General features: G+C 36.0%; 1 protein-coding gene across 4 annotated transcripts in view; it reads right to left on the reverse strand.

The window, feature by feature from the left end:
• Positions 1 to 19,582, reverse strand: part of ZBBX (zinc finger B-box domain containing) — a 113,916-nt gene that overhangs the window by 32,566 nt on the left and 61,768 nt on the right. For all 4 annotated transcript variants that reach the window (XM_004756503.3, XM_013058285.2, XM_013058283.2 and 1 more), the window contains 5 exons: positions 16,349 to 16,523; positions 11,701 to 11,821; positions 3,018 to 3,127; positions 2,527 to 2,627; positions 1,300 to 1,379 (listed from right to left, as the gene is read on the reverse strand). In XM_004756503.3, the coding sequence (XP_004756560.1) occupies positions 1,300 to 1,379; positions 2,527 to 2,627; positions 3,018 to 3,127; positions 11,701 to 11,821; positions 16,349 to 16,523 (587 nt within the window). The remainder of the gene's footprint in view (positions 1 to 1,299; positions 1,380 to 2,526; positions 2,628 to 3,017; positions 3,128 to 11,700; positions 11,822 to 16,348; positions 16,524 to 19,582) is intronic.

The raw sequence follows: 19,582 nt of genomic DNA on the forward strand, positions 1-19,582 counted from the left end.
CTCTTTGACAAATAAAATCTTTTTTTTAAAAAAAAGGGAAGAAACTCTACAGGCACCTCCATACCCAAGAGACAAAACCATTGCCAAACCATGATCAGTAACTTTCTCTGCCTTCTGTAATACCTTACTTGGAAGTCAAAGCAAGACTTGCAATAAGACATATAAAAGAACCAAATTAGAGAGCAGATAAGTCATTCATTTTCTTAGGAATACAGTAGTTCATACAAATCTTTTATCTACTGACTAAAAGGTTATCTCCTGCGAAAAGCACATTGGCTGCTAGACATCTGGGTCTATGCGTCCAAACATGGGTCTTTTCCCTTAGGAAAGGGACAGGTCCAAGGATATCCCTTAGGCCCACTGCTATTCCAAAATGCTGATAGGGCTTAAGTTGATCTGAATGTATAAGCAAAAAATTGGCATAGGAGCTACTTAACAGAAATCTCACTCTGCTCTTTACCCAACTTAATACTTTGTAATCAAAACACATGAAACCCTGGCTAAACTTTTAAAAGCAAAGAAGACCCAGAGTCCTTTTATCATTACTAACAGATACAGCTATTATTTTTCACTTGGAAATGACAAAATTCTAAAAAAAAAGTTGCAAAGTGAGCTGTTATACTATACTATACTGTACTTATTTATCACATAGTAAAATCTACCTAGTAACTAATCTATAGTTTGGGAGCCCTTTTGTTTCTCAAACTAATCATTAATATAACTTTTTATTTAGGGTTCATAGCAAACTAAAATAAGAACAATTCAAAGAATATCTTTGGAGAAAAGAAGAAAGCTCATATGACACACATCACCCTTGGTAAGTTACTTCAAATAACGATGCTAAAATCAGAAGTATTTATTAAATAATCCAGATACTAGGTAAGAATATAAACATACCATTATAACCATGTTGCTTTGAATGTTGGCAAATATTAGCAATATTGTACACAAATTTAAACATGGCTTTAGTAAAATATATTCTAACATTGAAGTCACATGTTTTTTTTTTAACATTTTATTTATTTATTTGACACAGAGAGAGAGATCACAAGTAGGCAGAGAGGCAAACATAGAGAGAGGAGGAAGCAGGCTCCTTGCCGAGCAGAGAGCCCGATGTGGGGCTCGATCCCAGGACCCTGAGATCATGACCGAGCCGAAGGCAGAGGCTTAACCCACTGAGCCACCCAGGCGCCCATGAAGTCACATGTATTTTACATCATGAATTTCTCATGTAAAGAAATAGTTGATTTTGAGAGTAGGTTTTTAATAAGCATCAAAAGTGAGTTAGCAAGATCTTACCTTTGTTGACTATCCGCATCTGCTAACTCAACTTTGTAGGGCACTGGGTCTCCTGGTTCTTCAAATTCCTCTTCATAAGTCTTATTAAATACATGTAGTATAATATCAGTATATTCAATAAATGTATTACACATTAACCAGCTAACAAGTATGTAGTATTTAGAGAATTTTCTTCCTACAAATAATGTCATTAGCTTTCTGGCTATGTGCCATAGAACATGAGTTCTAGAAGAACTAAACAAATACAACTATTTGTTGAGGGCATTTGCTGTGTCAGCCATTTTATCCTTACTATCACACCTAGAAATAACACTAACAGCTGTTTTATTACGTAACTACTAAGTGCCAAGTAGGCTAGTGACAAGTGTTTTTAGTCCTCTGAACAGCATGTTATTAAGCTTACTCTGTGCTTCAACAAAATAATGACAAGCACACACATATATACACAAGCACATGTGTTTATTTATTCTATATCTTAAATTTACCCAGAAGAGAATTAAAATGTTTCTAGGCATACATGCAAAAAGAGCAGAAGTTATTAACCAAAAGAAGAAAGTGGTCCTTAAATAGATACTTCTCTTCTAGTCTTTTTCTATGAGAACCACAGGGAGAGAAATATTGAGGACAAGTTGTACATTCAGCTACCAGATAACTAGAAAGTCAGAAATGTGCTAACACATTAAGTTTTGTCAAAACTTAAACCTTTCACAAAAGCTCTACCCCTGACTGGCAAGAGCTCCTGTTGATTTTACTTTTTGTCTTCTAGAGGTTTGTATCCAAGTTATTATTATACTAAATCCCTTAAATCTTAGTACTATTTTTCCTTTAAATAGAAAATAATATTAGATGGCGTTCAAGAAACAACATGTATACAAATTATATTAAACAGATATGATATTAGGAGACTAATTTTTGTTTAAAAAGACTGATAACATAAAGACCTAAGCAAAACAAACACTAAACTACATTTATATAAGTTAAAAGTAGTACATTTCCCACACTACACACTTCCAAAAATGGCACAGTATCAGTACAGCTCAGAAATGGACTGCCTACACTAAAAATAATACTGTTTTACTCCTTTTAACATATTTAATTCAAACTCTTATAAATTTCCTTCCAAACAATGTTGAATTATGAGAAAAGTCTTCTTGAATATAATACATAGTTGTAATTACGTGTTTTGAAATTTCTTGTTAGGTAACAGAGCAGTCATTATGCACTTACATCATCCAGTTCAACTATTTTTAGAGATGGCTCAGGTCTCTCTATGTTTAGTTCTTCTACTGGCAGAAAAGGCGCTGGGTACTGAACTTTGGTCTCCTCAACTAGGATATAAGATTAGGAAATAATATTTTAAGAATATACTTCACCTGATAATTCCCTATCTTCAAATAGTTGACTATTGTTGACTATAATAATGTTCTCTTGTGCATCTACACTAATATGTAAATGTTATCAATTTCCCCACCTCAATTTAAAATACACATTTTCTTAACATTCAATGTTTAAATAAATAAAATGATATAATTAAGGCAAAGTAAATCTATGGTATGGGAAGAGGAGTGTGCTTGATTCTGATCTAGAGACAAAGGGTGCATAGTCCAACTGAAGATAATACAGTAATAAATACATAAATAAATGCAGATGCTGACTAATGCTTAGTGTGTAAAATTTGAAATGATAAATTAGACAATATCAAATAAGTCTGAACTAACCATCACTATCTTCATCACTTTCATTCTGGGAACACTGTGCCTCACTCGCTGTTTTACATTGTGGTATGAATGTATTGGGTAGCATGTTTCGAAGTTGCTCCTGTGGAGTTCTACAAAACAAGAAAGAAGCAATTATAAGACTAAAATCTATTATGTAAAATTTTCCCTGATGAGATTTTGATTTATTTCACAAACAAGTGAGTATACAAAATTAATGATGAAAGCAAAGCTATGCCTCTAATTCACAGAAGTATGATTGTATAAGAGAATCTTAATCTACTAAAATAATTTTATAAATTAAATTAACATCACACAAGATTTTTTTTTTTTTTTTTTCAAAATGTATTTATTTTTTGAGAGAGAGAGAGAGAGAGAGAGAGAGAGCACAAGCAGGGGAAGGGACACAGGGAGAAGGAGAAGCAGACTCCTCGCTGAGCAGGCAAATGCATATGGGGCTTGACCAGGACCTAACCCAAGGCAGATACTTAACCAACTGAGCCACCCAGAAACCCCCACACAGGATTTCTCAATTGCATGTCCTACTATTATTCATTTAGAATGAAAATCAAAGTTATGATAGAAGTCAGCATTCTTGCAGAAGTCACATGGAGCCCATGAAACATATTACACTATTTAAAAAGCTAATTTATGGGGCGCCTGAGTGGCTCAGTGGGTTAAAGCTTCTGCCTTCGGCTCAGGACATGATCCCAGGGTCCTGGGATTGAGCCCCGCATCGAGCTCTCTGCTCAGCGGGGAGACTGCTTTCTCCTCTCTCTCTGCATGCCTCTCTGCCTACTTGTGATTTCTGAGTGTCAAATAAATAAATAAATTTTTTTTTAAAAATTAAAAAATAAATAAATAAATAAATAATTTTTTTTTTAAAGCTAATTTATGGGGGCCCCTGGGTGACTCACTTGGTTACATGGCCAGCTCTTGGTTTCAGCTTAGGTCATGATCTCAGGGTTCTGGGATCAAACCCTCCATCAGGCTCCATGCTTACTGGGAAATCTGCTTATCCCTTGCCCTCTCATGTTTCTCTCTCTCTCTCTCTCAAATAAATCTTTTTTAAAAAACCCTAATTTAAAAATATTTGTTGTATCACAGCCTATGTAACATGTTGATAGGTACTAAGGGAACCTAAAGATATTCTTCTAAACTTTCATCAAGCCAGTAGGATGATAAAATCTGTTCCCACAATGTGAATGCAGTATGTTCTGGCTGTCACATTTATCACACAGTTAATAAGGTCTGATATGGCCCAACTCATATAGAAGGCAACAAAACACAGGAATTCTCAGAGGTCAAGATTATGCATCTGATTCCAGAGGGTATTCCCAAATTGTCAGGAAAGTGGTACTTTTCAATCAAGAATATAAGTAGCTACAGCCCTTCCAGACCATGCCAGTTCATGGAGTCCTCGTGTAAAAGTCAGGGCCCTCTAAATGATAATTCTGTGCAGCACTGATACAAAGCTTAAAATGTACCAGGCTCTATTCAAACTAAGTTCGGATATTAAATATTAATAGGTAATATTAAATAGGTACCAATATTATCTTAATTTTACAGATGAGAAAACTGAGGCACAAAGAAGTAAATCAAAGTGCTCAAAGTCATTCAAGTAGTAAAAGCAGAAGAGGAATTTGAACCCAAGGAGTCCACGTCCCCAAGTCAATGTTCTTAACCACTAACTTTATATAATCTTTCTCCTAATTTGCAAAAGCAATAAAATTTGATAATCTGGCAGTCTATGGCTAAGTGCATTTTCCTAATATATGTAATGTACATATCAGAACACTCCAAAATATTTATATTATTTAAATATTTATATTATTCAGCTTTGTGTCTTAACAAATTTGATGGGCATGACATCTTAAATCTATAATTTAATTAAGTGATGGAAAATTTTAAAGAGTAAAGGTCAAAACAAACTGGCACCTGGCCACCAGAAAACTCTTTCCAGTCTGACACAAATATACTATAAAAAAAAACCTCAATCACAAATGCACATGAATGTACAATTATCCAGGACTCCTTTTAAAGTAAAAATTTACCTTATTTAATGAGCAAAGCCCTGAACCAAATGCTTATAGAATCTAGACAACAGAATATTGGAACTATTGATCCTTTATTCTAGACTCAAAATTTTGAAGATAAAAAATGTGGATCAAAATATTTTATGGGATTTTCCCATGAACAAACAACTAGGTAGTCAGTGACCTAGGTCTGTACTCTGGATATTGGGACCCTAGCACCAATGCTTATTTGAAAGATCATGCCACATAAATAAAGGGTAAGCATCTTTTTTTTTTTTAAGATTTTATTCATTATTTATTTGACAGAGATCACAAGTAGGCAGAGAGGCAGGCAGAGAGAGAGAGGGGGGAAGCAGGCTCCCTGCTGAGTAGAAAGCTCCATGCAGACCTCAATCCAAGCAAGGATCCTAGGATCATGACCTGAGCTGAAGGCAGAGGCTTTAACCCACTGAGCCACCCAGGCGCGCCAAGGGTAAACATCTTTAAAAATAAGACTACCTCACCATATTTTCCTCAAAATTTGATCAGATATTTATTGAAGACTGATGAAATGACAGGTACACACTACTGAGTTTCATATGAAAAAGACTATTATAGGAATTACACTTTATAATAGAGATAGACAGCTTGGACAGCAGTTGTACAGGAATAATCAGAAGAGTATATGAATGAACTTAAATACCCTGCCACGTAAACCACAAGGGGATACAACTATATACCTATGAAAATGACCACCACCAAACAAACGAAAAAACAAGCAAACAACCCTGAAATTACCAGGCACTGGCAAAGATGGAGAGTGGACAGAATTTACACATTGTGAGAAAGGACCCAAATTGTGCAGGTGCTTTGCAGAAATGGTCTGACAGTTTCTCATAAAGGTAAACATGCACTTACCATATGATCTAGTCATCCCAGTCCCAGGTATTTACCCAGGGAATTAAAAATTTACATTCAAACAAAAGCTTATTTGTAAATGCTTCTAACAGATTTGGTCATAATTGCCAAAAAACTAGAAATCAGCAGGATGTTTTTCAACAGATTAATGGATAAACTGTACATCAGGATGATGAAATTCTCCCCCAAGTACGGGGGGGGGATTTTGATTCACTGAAGAACACAGATGACTCTTAAATGCATTTTGCTAAGTAAAGGACACAAAAGGCTCCATATTGTGTGCTCTCATTTACATGACATTCAGAAAAAAGCAAGTTGCCATGTGTTGGGGAAGAAGGGTTAAGTACAAAGGGGAAGCAAAAGGAAATTTGGGGGCAATGGAACCTGTGCTGTTTGGTACTACGGTGAACACTGGACTCCAGGCATTTGTAAAAACCCACAGAATCATATACAAGTTTATGCTATTCAAATTTTAAAAAGTACTCAGCATTTGGACATAACCGAATGAATGGCAGAACTACTCTAAAGGAGGTGGGAAAGAAATGAGAGCCATGGCCTCAGCAACTTTGAAGGAAAAGATCTGGACTGTGTACTGTGAGCTAAAGATAAAAAGCACTGCACACAAACAGTGTGTCGTAGTGTAATATATATGTATATACATACACACACACATATATAGTGGTATACTATATACATATTTATATACACACACACAGGATGATAAAGGAATAAATATATCATAGATAATGAAAGCCAGGATTCTTACTGTGGGTGAAAGAAACTACAAATAAGCAAAGGGAGAATGTGATGCTGGTTTTGAGTCAGAGATATGAGTACACTCACGTCTACTTTAACAAATACTCAGGTAGATAGATACAGAAATAAATTTGGCTGTATGTTTATAGTAGGTAAGTATACCTACATATATTTCCTAGATGTTCTCTGAGAAGACCGAGGCTCTGGTGGTACCTTTGTAACCATGAGTATACCTATAATCCAGATCTTGGTTTCTGAATCCATTTTCAAAAATAAAAAAAAAAAAAAGAATCAAGATTATTTGGAAAAATTATTTCTGGCCTAGGGCACAGAAATGTATCTTCAGTGTCAGAAAAATAAAGAGATGTTACAAGCAAGCCAACGAACAAACAAAAAAGGATGAGACCACGTTGAAAGCAGAGAGGAGTCTAACTAAATCAGCTCTCAGTGGTCAAGACAAGAACCATTTGAGTCACAAAATAAATAACAATAGTATGGGATATTAATCCAAAAAATAAAACACATATCCAGGAGTCTACACAAATAAACAGAATAAATAAATGGAAGGGGGGAAGAAATATTCTTCCTTGAAGGATTCTAATTAGTAAATATAGAAGAAATGAAGGAAATAGAAAATCCCCAGATATTCTGCTTCTGGCAAAATCCACTGATATACTAATATTAGTAGTAGAAAGTTTAAGGAAAAATAGCATTTTATATCACCTCATGGTATCTTCCCTAAAACCTGTATTAGTTATGATGTGAATGTGCCCCCTCCCAAAATTCATATGCTGACATCCTAACATCAATATGATGGCACTAAGAGGTGGGTTCTTTGGGAGATAAATTATGAAAGTACAGCCCCCATGTGGGACTGATGCCCTTATAGAAGAGGTCCAAAAGAGCAATGTGGGAACACAGCAGAAAGAGCCTATGAGCCACGAGGCAAGCCATCACTAGACTCTGAGTCTGCCAGTATCTTTTTTTTTTTTAATTGATTTTATTTTATTTATTTGTGAGAGACAAAGAGAGAGTGTGTGTACCTGCACATGCAGGGGGAGTGGCAGGCAGAGGGAGAAGCAAGCTCCCTACTGAGCAGGGAGCCCCATGTGGGACTGAATCCCAGGACCCTGGGATCATGACCTGAACCAAAGGCCAATACCTAACCAACAGCCACCGAGGTGTCCCTGAGTCTGCCAGTATCTTGATCTTGAACTTCCAACCTCCAGAACTCTGAGAAATAATGGTTGTTTGTAAGGCACCTCAGTTTATGATATTGTTTCAACATCACAAATGTACAAAGACAAAAATTGGTACCAGAAGTTGGATGCTGCTAAAAATGTAGAAGCAGCCTTAAAACTCACTGATGGGTAGAGGCTGAAAGAGGTTTAAAGTTCATACTGGAAAAAAACTATAGTGTTATGAAAGCACTTTAAAGACAATTTTGATGAGGACTCAAAAAGAGGAGAACAGAGGAAAAGCCTCAGTCTCCCTACAGAATACCTAAGGAATCCTGAACAGTGTCAGTAGAAATATGGATGGTTAAGTGCCATTTTACTGAGATACCAAATGGAAATAAGGAACATATTATTGGATACTGGAGGAAAGGCAATTTTCATTAATAAAGTAGCAAAGAACTTGGCTAAACTGTGTTTTTGTCCTGGTGTCCTGTTTTGTCCTTTATATTTCTAAAGATTTTATTTATTTACTTGACAGAGAGAGATCACAGTCGGCAGAGAGGTAGGCAGAGAGAGAAGGAAGGGAGGCAGGGCCCCTGCTGAGCAGAGAGCCCAATGCGGGACTCGATCCCAGGACCCTGAGATCATGACCTGAGCCGAAGGCAGCAGCTTAACCCACTGAGCCACCCAGGCGCCCTTGTCCTTTATATTTAAAGTATAACTTATGAGTGATGAAATTAGTTCTGTGGCTAAGGCGATTTCTAAACAAAGTGTTGAAGAGGAGGCTTGGTTTCTCTTGACTGCTCATAGTAAAAAGTAAGAAGGAAGAATGACTTAAAGACAGAATTATTAACCAAAAGATAAGCAAACTTAAATATTTGGAATATTCTCAAAATATATATATTGAAAAAGAATGAGAGGGCCTATTCAGGCAAGAACAAGAAGTAAATGGCCAAAGGGCCATCTGAAATGAAGATTAATCAGAATCACCCAGATAGAAGTTGTGGCTTTTTTCAGAAACAATGGGAAAATGACCTCCAAAGGCAATTCAAAAATCATCAGGGCTATTCCTTCAATTGCAGGCACAGAAAGCTCCAGGTCACACAGCCAAGAACACCTGTTGGGGTAATGCCTGGTGAAACTATGAGGGTAAGGAAGCCCCTATAACCCCAAACTAGAAATGCCACATGATTTTAGCCCAAGGGAGCCACAAGATGTGACCTCACACAGGGCCATCATAGGAATGAGACCACACAAAACCATGAAGGCAGAGACACCCAATGTCTTAGAAGCCCCAGCCCCAGCACACCATAGCTATGGGAGCACTCCTTAGTGTGTCTGGAAGGCAGGACCCCCATTCTAGTGTGTTTGGAAGGTGGAACCTTCACCCCAATGGGCCTTGGAGTACAGAACACCAATGAAGAGGATAATTCTCAAGACTTAAGGTTTTATAGAATTTTCCCTGTTGGATTTCAGACTTGCTTAGAACCTGCTACTCCTTTCTTATACCCTATTTCTCTTTTTTGGAATGGAAATATTTATCCCATGCCTGTCCCACCATTATATTTTAGAAGCACATAATGTGTTTGATTTCATAGGTTCACAGTTAGCAATTTGCCTCAGAATGAATCACACATTGAATCTTACCATATCTGATTTAGATGTTATTTAGATGAGACTTTGGACTTTAGACTTGAGTTGATACTAGAAGAAGTGAAACTTTGGGAGCTTTTAGGATGCAATGAATATATTTTGCATGTGAGAGGACTGATGAACCTTGTAGGGAGCAGGGCTGAGCTATGTTCAGAATGGTTCATATGTTGCAATCCTAACCCCAAAGTGATAATATTAGGATGTGGGCCCTTTAGAGGTGATGGCTTCATGAGGATAGAGCTCTCATTAATGGATTAATGCCCTTACAAAAGAGACCTGAGAGCGCTCCCTAGCCATTCTGTCGCGGAAGGACACAGAGAAGGCTATCATCCGTAAATGGAGAAGCTGGATCCCTCCGAATCTGCTGGCACCTTTTTCTTGGACTTTCCATCATTAAAAACTGAAATGTGAATGTGTGTGTTCATAAGCTACCTGTTACTCTGTGTAACAGCCCAAAACATTATTTACAAAGTGAAAAGAGAGAGTATGCAGTGGAGGAACTCGGTGAGCACCACATTAACCATGGGCTCAAAGTTAACATGCTGGTATTAAGATATACTGACAGTATAATTATGTGATACCACACACTAAGAAGGGCACATCCTCTCTGTGTTATCCTTCCTCAAAATGCACAACCTCAATCTAATTATGAAAAAAAAAAAAAACAGACATATCCAAATTGAGTATATCCTCTGAAACACCTGGAAAGTACTCTTGGAAAATGTCAGGGTCTGGAAAAACAAGGAAAGACTAAGGAAGTGTAATGGATAAGGAGCTATGATTAAGAAAGGAAAAAAAAAAAAAAGGCAATGTGGAATCCTGGATTGGCTCCTGAAGTAGAATAACAATGGAAAAACTGGTGAAATCCAAATAAAGTCTGTAGTTTGATTAATAATATTGTATCAAAGTTAATTTCTTGGTTTTGACACATGCACTATGGTTATGTAAGATGTTGCCATTATGGAAAGCTGAAGGAATGATATGTGGGAAATCTTAATACTGTTTTACAACTCCTTGGTATGCCTTATTACAAAATATTAAAAAAAATTAAATATGTCACATGAAAAACAATTACAGGGGCATGGAAGTAGATAGTAACCTGTCATCAAACAGAAGCTTCAAGGAAGATATGAGGGTTGACTTCAAAAATCCAAAGGAATGCCATGGAAAGGAAGAATTCAATTTGCTCTATACTGGCTTAACTGGTAGAGTTGAGACCATGTTTGGAAACCAGTCAGACACAAATTACAGTTCACTAGAAGATACTATAGCAGGCAGAAAGTTCCAAAGATGGAATGTGCCATCTCAGGGGAGAGTTTTATATGATTGAAGGTGAAGCAAGAGCTTGATGACCATTCCTCAGGTACCTTCAACGTATTGGCACTCCAACACATTGGTCCTCAAAATGCAGTTCAGAGACCAGAATTACCCACACTAGTACCACCTGGGAGCTGTTAGAAATTCAGAAATGCAGAGTGTCAGGTCCCACCCAGACCTACTGAAGAAGAAACTGTATTTTACCAGTCTGCCAGTGATTCACAGGCACAATAAAGTGTGAGCAGCCCTGCTATACGAAAAAGTGAGACTTTAAAGGTACCTCCCAATATGGATCTTATTTGATCATAAAAATGTGAATGACTCTAGCATACTCAGTCATAATTCTGGTCTGAGATTTAACAATTTAACTGTTGAACAATTGATGAAATGGCACATCTAATGACATAGTCTTTGAATAATATAACTGAATATTATTAATAAAGCTATACTATTAAAAGTCTAATTAACTTAAAAGTAGATTCTAAAAAGTAGAGCCTCAAAAGTTTATGCTAATGTAAAAAAATAAGAGTAATACTTTTTCAAAATAATCGTTCATTACACATTTTTGCTATCGTTCTTAAATTCTATACCATATTTGTACCTTTTTTTCACATACATATTTGCATTTCTCCTAGCAAACTCTAAATTAATGGTGCATAACATACATAAATAAAATTTAAATTCTTATTAGAATAGAAGAAGCTTCACAAGGATTTAATATTGTTTTAAAATTATTTACGCAAATGTGAAGCGCACATATATAATTGCTACAAAAAAGCATGTCACACAAGTCAGGAACATAAATAGCGTTTATGTTTCTTATTAATAATGCAAAGCTTCAGAAAATACCTCCTGTGTTTTTTAAGCCATAACTTTTCCATATAGGATAGACTGTCTTCTTTAAATTCAATATTGAGTGGTTCTCTCCAAATTTTCAGATTAGTTTGTACTTCACATTCTTCCAATGAGTCTATAAAAATAAATATAATGTATAAAATTAATGTAAACTAATCTATAAATTAAATCTCTCATGATACAAAACTCACCATTTTTGAAGCAAATATGCTTTGTAGTCAATAGTTCTAGGCTTAATTAATGCAAAATGTTAACTATTAGTGATTTATTAAATGACTGTACAGACAGTTTTCTTCAATAATCCCTTGAAATGAAAGAATCTTATGATTCATAAGGTTTTTAAAAGGAACCAATTCTTTTCAATGATAAATACGAACAGGTTCATTATATATTCTATAAATGCAAAGACACATAAAGGTATGTATCATAGCCACTGACAATAATATTTACACATTATGGGAAACAGAAAATAAATAACTCAGAATGGCACCTGGAGGAGACAACTGTCTTCATGAATTTATATCTACACGGAAATTCACTTCCAGATGCTTAAGATATTTCTGAAGTACTACTAAAATTAAAACCACTATTCAGAGATATTTAAAACTGATGGAGATTTCTGGGAAAGAAAGCAGTGTAAATCCAGAATTACCAGTATCTGCACCTTCTTGGATACTATCCCTCTCTCCAAACTGACCATAAGAGGAGGAGAAAAACTTCTGAAGAAGAAAGGGAAGCAGTAAGGAAGAGAAAAATTAGTTTCGAAGGCTGAAACTAGAGAACTAGTTCCAACTAGTTCCAACTTCATACCCCACAGCCTTTAAAGATTAGCTTCCAGAACAGCCAAATGCCAGCAATAGAAAGAACCAAAAGAATCCAAGTCACACTACCCATATTCTTCCCCTAAAAGTGGAGCTTTGTCGAAGAAAGCGATTGGAGGAAGCTCTGAGAAACACTCCAGAACAGCCAAATGCCAGCAATAGAAAGAACCAAAAGAATCCAAGTCACACTACCCATATTTTTCCCCTAAAAGTGGAGCTTTGTCGAAGAAAGCGATTGGAGGAAGCTCTGAGAAACACTCCAGAATGCACTAACCTGTGAGCAAAAGGAGATCCCTCCACTACGGGTCCTCCTTTCCAGTGCCAAACAAAATATGTCTTGATAGGAAATCTGAAACTAAAAATGAGGACTCACTTTTTTCTCTGACTAGGCATAAAGAGGAGCCACTCTGCTTGAGCGATAACTCCCAGATCTATCAGCTGATGAGGGGGAAGGGGATAAAGCATCACTCTTCTCCCATTACCAAGGGTACATCCCCTGGAAATAAAGTCAGTGGGTAACCTGAGTTAATCTGCTTGTGAATATGTTAATAACTGAACCTACTGGAAAATAGATTAGTGATATTAATGGAAGCAGACTCTTACCTGTTTAATGCATTTAAAAGGATAGCCCTTGTTTAGAACTGCTTATAGAAAACAATTCTAGGACACATGGTTCTATGAAACATGTCTCTCTGAAAAGTGTCACATAAGCTACATAACTTGGGTTTTAGTTTGATGGCATTTTTCATGGGTCTCTGGCTACCTTTTGTGAGAGAATTTGTGTGAGATGTCCCAGTATTCATACTGATGGGATGGTGGGTGTTTTTCTCAATAGACAGTGCCAAAGTCTTAAGGTAAACGTATGTTTTGATGTGTTGGAGTAGGCGTTGGAGGGACAGTCAGCCAGCCAGTGTAGCTGAAACAGAACACTCCAAAAGGAGAATAACAGGAGGTGAGATCACAGAGATAACAGACTTGAAATTACACTGAAACTTCTAGGCCATTGTAAGTATGTGCCTTTCACACTGAAGGAGATGAGACTTTGGAGTTCACTTAAAATGAAATGAAGTTAGAAATCAATAACAAAGGGGAGCCGAGGTGGCTTAGCTGGTTAAACATCTGCCTTCAGCTCGGGTCATGATTCCAGGGTCCTGGGAACTAGTCCCACAAGTCATGCTCCCTCTTCAGTGAGGAGTCTGCTTCTCCCTCTACCTCTCCCTTTGCCCCTCCCTCGGCTCATATTCTCTGTCAAATAAAAAATAAATATATTTTTTTAAAGTCAATAACAAATAACTAGAAAACTTGAAAATTCAAAGCATGTTACTAAGTTAAATGGCCAAGAAGCATATAAAAAGATACTCAGTATCACTTGTAATGAGTTACACAATGTAAATATGCCTTTTCATGTCTATCAGAGCAGCAAAAATTTTAAAATCTGACAAAACATTGGTGATAATGGGAGGTAACCAAACTGCTTATCTACTGGTGGGAGTATTAACTGATACTAATACTTTGGTAAATAATTCCGTTTTATCTAGTAGAGTCAAAGACATATGCAGCCTATGATCCAATTATTCTACTCCTAGGAAAAGACATCCTAGAAACGTGTACATGGGTACCAGGAGACCTATACAAAGATATTCATACCGGCATTGTTTATAATGGCAAAATAGGAATCAACCCCAAGCCCATCAACATTTAAACATGTAAATGGTGGTAATTTCCTATAACAGAAGAATATTAAGCAGTAAAAATGAATAAAATACAACTATGCACATCTTCGTGGGTAAAGTTTAGTAAATAATAGTGAGTGAAACAGGCTGCAAAAGAATATATATGCTAGCTTTCCACTTATGTAATATTCAAATACACGCAAATTTAACATATTATTTAGAGATACACAAAATACAGTAAACTACAAGGAAATTTTTTTAAATGAAAAATACAGAATCTAAGTTAGTGACAATCTCTTAGAGAGGAGGAAAGGAGAGAGAGAACAGGTGCTTACTGCTTTGTTTTTCTCCAGAATCTATACAAATTTTGTAAATGTTCTTTTCTATCTACTTAATATGTCAGGAAAAGAAAAATATTGACAAACGTATACATATGGTACACCCACAGTCATATATACAATACACTGGGGCAAGAAAAATCACATACCAGATCAACAGAAGTCCTCATCTTAATGATTTCTCTTCAGCAATCACTGACACAGTATTTCTACATTTAAAAATTTATTTTAAGGTAATCGTACCAGTACACAAAGAGCTAAGATGGTCATTATAACTTTTTACCATAGTGAGCATTAGAAACAAAATATCCATCAATAAAATCCTGATTAAGTAAATCTTGGCATACAGAGTATTATGCAACAGTTATAAACGATGACATATAACTGTATTTATATGTAACGTTGTCCATGATAGAATCTAAGCAAAAAAGTCACAAATAGCATTCATAGTGACACCCCATTTATACCTGTGCATGATGGTGCAACTGTGTCTACTGAAAAACGTACTACATGTTAACATTGATTAGATGGTTGAATTAGGTTATTCTCATTTTCTTCTTGGTTAAATTTTTGTAATAATAAAATCATGCAAAATAATCATTATGTTATTCTAATAATATAGTTATCACCACTATGAAAAACAAAGTTTTTTTCTTCTCTGATCTCATCTGATTTATCATATCTGTCCCTTTATTAGTTTAAGTCTTTTAAAGTAGACAATCAAAAGGTATTTGTATAGAAGACTTTTCCCGTTCAAAGCTAAAAAATAAAAAAATACATCAAAATTTGAAATTTCAAATAAAAAACACATAAAATAACATAGTCAATGAGAATTATATTAAGATACATGCTACAAAGAGAGTATATAAATAAAATCTTGGAAGTATTAATGAAACTGAGGCAGCATGAACAAGGGTAGGGAAATATTTCAAAGAGAAAATTATTTAGAAAAAATTCCAGCTTTAATTGGAAAATGGTATGTGACACCTTGATGTCAGGAATGATAACAATGTTAAATAATGAATAAAAATATAAAAAATGAATAATCAGGAGAATTCCTGCACTGGAAAAAAAATGAAGTAAAAATAATAAATTGGATCCTGTCAATAAAGATACATGATTGAAATTCATTGCCTCATTTTATTTTCAGTGAAAAACAACTGGATGTCTCTATAAGAGTCTGAGAAATAAAATTAATTAATTAAATAGTTTGAGAAGTATGATATCTCTCAAAAGATTCTGGGAAACGTAAAACAGAAACAGAATGTGCCTCAGTCACCCAATCTTCAATGTCTAGAATATGGGTGCAAAAATCATCAAGGAAAAATAAAAATAAAAAATATTCCTTTGGGCAGGAGGGGAAAAAAGATAAATCAATTCTCCCCCTTAAGTTCATAGTGGTCCTTGAACTATATTTTTTCAAGACACATACAAAAAAATTCTTTACTTCTCTATCTCACAGATCCTCTTGTTTTATATATAAATACAGTTCAATAAAGGAACAGTTGTCCCGAGAAAAACGTTCTGCCAGGAGTGGGGGAGCTGAAAGCATCCAATTCTGCATTCATTTGACAGTCTAAATTTACATAGGAAACAAACACAAATCTCCCCAGTGCTCAAGTCAGGGTTCTATAAATATTAAACCACTTACCCTTGGTTGTACAGTGAATGCTCCTTTGAGGAGTTACATTAAACTGTTATCCTAATGCTAACAGTTTTTAAACACTGCATTTTTATTCACAGAGAATGGAGATAAATAAGATAAATTCAGCTTTATTTTATAACATTCATTTGATAAAAGTAACTGTACCTGCTTTTGCTGCAGGTGGATTCTGTTTCTCGTTGTCATCTTGATGTCCAGTTCTCCATTGATTTAAAGTTTCCGGAAAGGACTGGGCAGAAGCTTCTTCATCAAATGACCCTTCACAGAGGAGCCTATCTTTTGGATGTGAACACTCTGCTCTTTTTGTGGTTGGAACTTCTACCTAAACCAATTAAAAGTGCATCTAAGTGTGCTTTGTTAAAATTTCCCTATCTTAAAATATAAGTAGCATTAATTATTAGGCATTTTGAATCATATACTACTTTTTAACTTTAAAATGGAATTTTTTAAGTTGTACTTATGCATATGCTTTACTGATTTCTTTAAAATAGTATGGACAATTAGAAATGGTCCCTTCAAAAATTATTAAAACTAGAGCCTGTATGAATGAAGATTTATCATCATGTTATTCACCAGTGTTCCCCATGGGGAGTGGCAAGAGCCATGAACCTAATCCCCCTACTTCAATCTACTATCAGCAAACTTCCCATGGCAGAGGGAGCAGTTTTGTTGTTTTTTTTTTAATATGTGAATCTGATCATGCCATTCCTATATTCAAAACTTTCCAATGATTCTTTGAAACCCCCAGTTCCTAATAAGACCTACAAGGCTCTGCAGACCGTGTACTTCCCTGCCTTTTTACTCCACTTCCTTCAATCCCCCTCTTCATTCCCCTCTTCATTCATCAAGAATGTTCACATTCTTAGTGCTGAGCCCACGAAACACATTCTCACTCAAGGGCCCTGCACTAGCCGCATCCAATACCGTGACCCTCCCTCCATATTTTCACATAGCCATTCCACTCATTACAGTTGGTCTGTGTTCAGATGATTACCCTACAAATACAGCCCTTTTACCCCCACCTTCCATTCCCTTACCTGCTCTCTTTTTCTCTGAAAAACATCTCTGTGTTAATTTAGTCTACATGTTTGTTTGTTTATTGCCTGTCTCTCCCCATTAGAATGTAATGAGATCAGGGATTTTTTCTTTTTCTCAGTGCCAAGAGCACTGCCTGGCATAAAGTAGGTGCTCATTAAAAGTCAGTTGAAAGAATGAACAAATTAATTAATGCATATGAAGCATCGCATGCTTCCTGGCATAACGATAAGAGGAAAGGATGAATTCAGCACAAAATGTAGGCTCACTGTGAATGCACAGAAGAAAATAAATGTAGGATTTGGTAGTTACACACAGGATCAGAGAAAATGGCCAAATTAGGAAAATAAGGCAAAATAAAGTCCACACCAATGCTGAATTAGCATTGTGGATTTACCTACACTGATCAAATTGCTAAATCTCCATTGTGTATATTCTAGATACAAAAGTAGAGTTCTCTATGTTCACCCCTTGATTACAAAATAAACAGGCAGACCGTTAGAGTATAATTGAGAAAAGAACATTAAATATGTGTCCAAAATTTTGAATATAAACAAAGGCATTTGGGAAACTTAAGTCACTGTGCCAGCTGCTGGCCACAGAAACACGGGTTTAAAAGTCCACAACAAAAACAAGTGCAAGAAACAGGTTATTTAACTCAGATAAGCAAGAGTTCTACGGGTAAAAAGTGGTAGGGACAGTATTCCAGAGAGAGGGGACGGTATATATGACAAAACATGGAGTCAAACAGCACAGTGGCATGGAGCCATTAGTAGTTTACACTGAAGTAGTAAAAAGTAGGATAAGAGAAAATATAATTTGTGTCCAATCATGAAGGATCCTGCTGCGTAGAGAGGAAGTTAAACTTACACATAATGGAAAATCAAAGTCACTGTAGACTTCCACATAGTAGTGTGGGAGAAAGAGAAATTAAGGAATAGTGAGTTTGGATGCAAAGAAACCAGTTAAAATATTACAGCTAATTGGTAATATCTATCAACATTACAAACACATGACATGTATATATACACAAACATGTATATATATGTATATATATATACATACAGAAAATATATTGCATATATATATATGCAAAAATATTTTTCAAAATCACTCTTTATATTCTACTTTGAATTGACAAAAGATCAAAATAATGTAAATGCTGGTCAGTGGAAATTTTAAAATTTAAACTTGTATTTTAAAGTAATTTTTGTCTAATAAATAGGGTGTTTTATAACCACTATGTAGAATGAGAAGGCTATAGAACGTACTTATGTGTATATCAAAACATTTTATAAAAAGCCTATTTGCAGAGCAGCATTGAACATATTATTAGTTGTGTAAAGAAATACATACATATAAAACTGGAATTATGATTGCCTTCTAGAAAGGGAGAGAATGAAATCCAGGTTCCATAGAATGAACATTTTGTACTTCAAGAAAAAGCTAATTTCCCTATTTGGAAGACCAATAAGGACAGAAGGACCCAACTATTCAGGTGAGTTTTTGGACAGTAGCTGCATGAGTCCAGTAACCAACTGGACGTGCAGAGGAAGAAGAGAAAGGACTACAGAAAATGATGGTTCCTGGCTCACCTGAAAAGCAAGAAGATAGGCTGTCATCAACAGTGACAGTGATAGGTTTGGGGGGAGAGGTAAATTTGGTTCAAAAGTACTGAGTTTTAGGGTCACTTGTGAGGCTCAGTTGGTAAGTGGCCAACTCTTGATTTTTGGCTCAGGTCATGATCTCAGGGTCATGGAATCAAACCCTATGTTGGGCTCTACACTGGGCATGGAGTCTGCTTAACATTTTCTTTCTCCCTCTCCCTTTGTCCTTCCCCCCTCCACTCACACTCTCTATCTCTTAAAAAAGGGAGGAAGGAAGAAAAGGAGGGACAGAGGAAAGGGAGGGAGGGAGGGTTGAAGGGAGGGAAAAGAGAAAGAAAAGAAGTGCCGAGTTTGTGGAAGGTATTTATAGGTATCCAGTAAACAATGTGAGTGCACATATGTATGTATGCTGCACAAATAAAGCAGCACTGGAAACTCAGTGCTTAATACAAAATGGTTTAAGGATGCAGTGATTCCAGCAGGTGTCCAGAGCAGCTCCTTTCCAACCAATGAGTCAGAGATATAAGAGATCTGCTTTTTATAGCTATGTTTTTTGGAATACTTGGCTTCCTCACAGCAATGGCAGGATAGGAAAAATCAGAGGACTAGACATCAGCTTTCAAATGTTTGAGTCCAGAACTCTCTCATATGCCACTTCAAACTCAAAACCTAACATGACTCTACCCAATTCTGAAGGGAATAGGAAATTTGAAAGAGCATATGGAATTCAGTGGATAAT

This window comes from Mustela putorius, unplaced genomic scaffold, assembly GCF_011764305.1.
Source record: "Mustela putorius furo isolate JIRA1106 unplaced genomic scaffold, ASM1176430v1.1 tig00003834_pilon_pilon_pilon, whole genome shotgun sequence".
Taxonomy (NCBI): domain Eukaryota; kingdom Metazoa; phylum Chordata; class Mammalia; order Carnivora; family Mustelidae; genus Mustela; species Mustela putorius.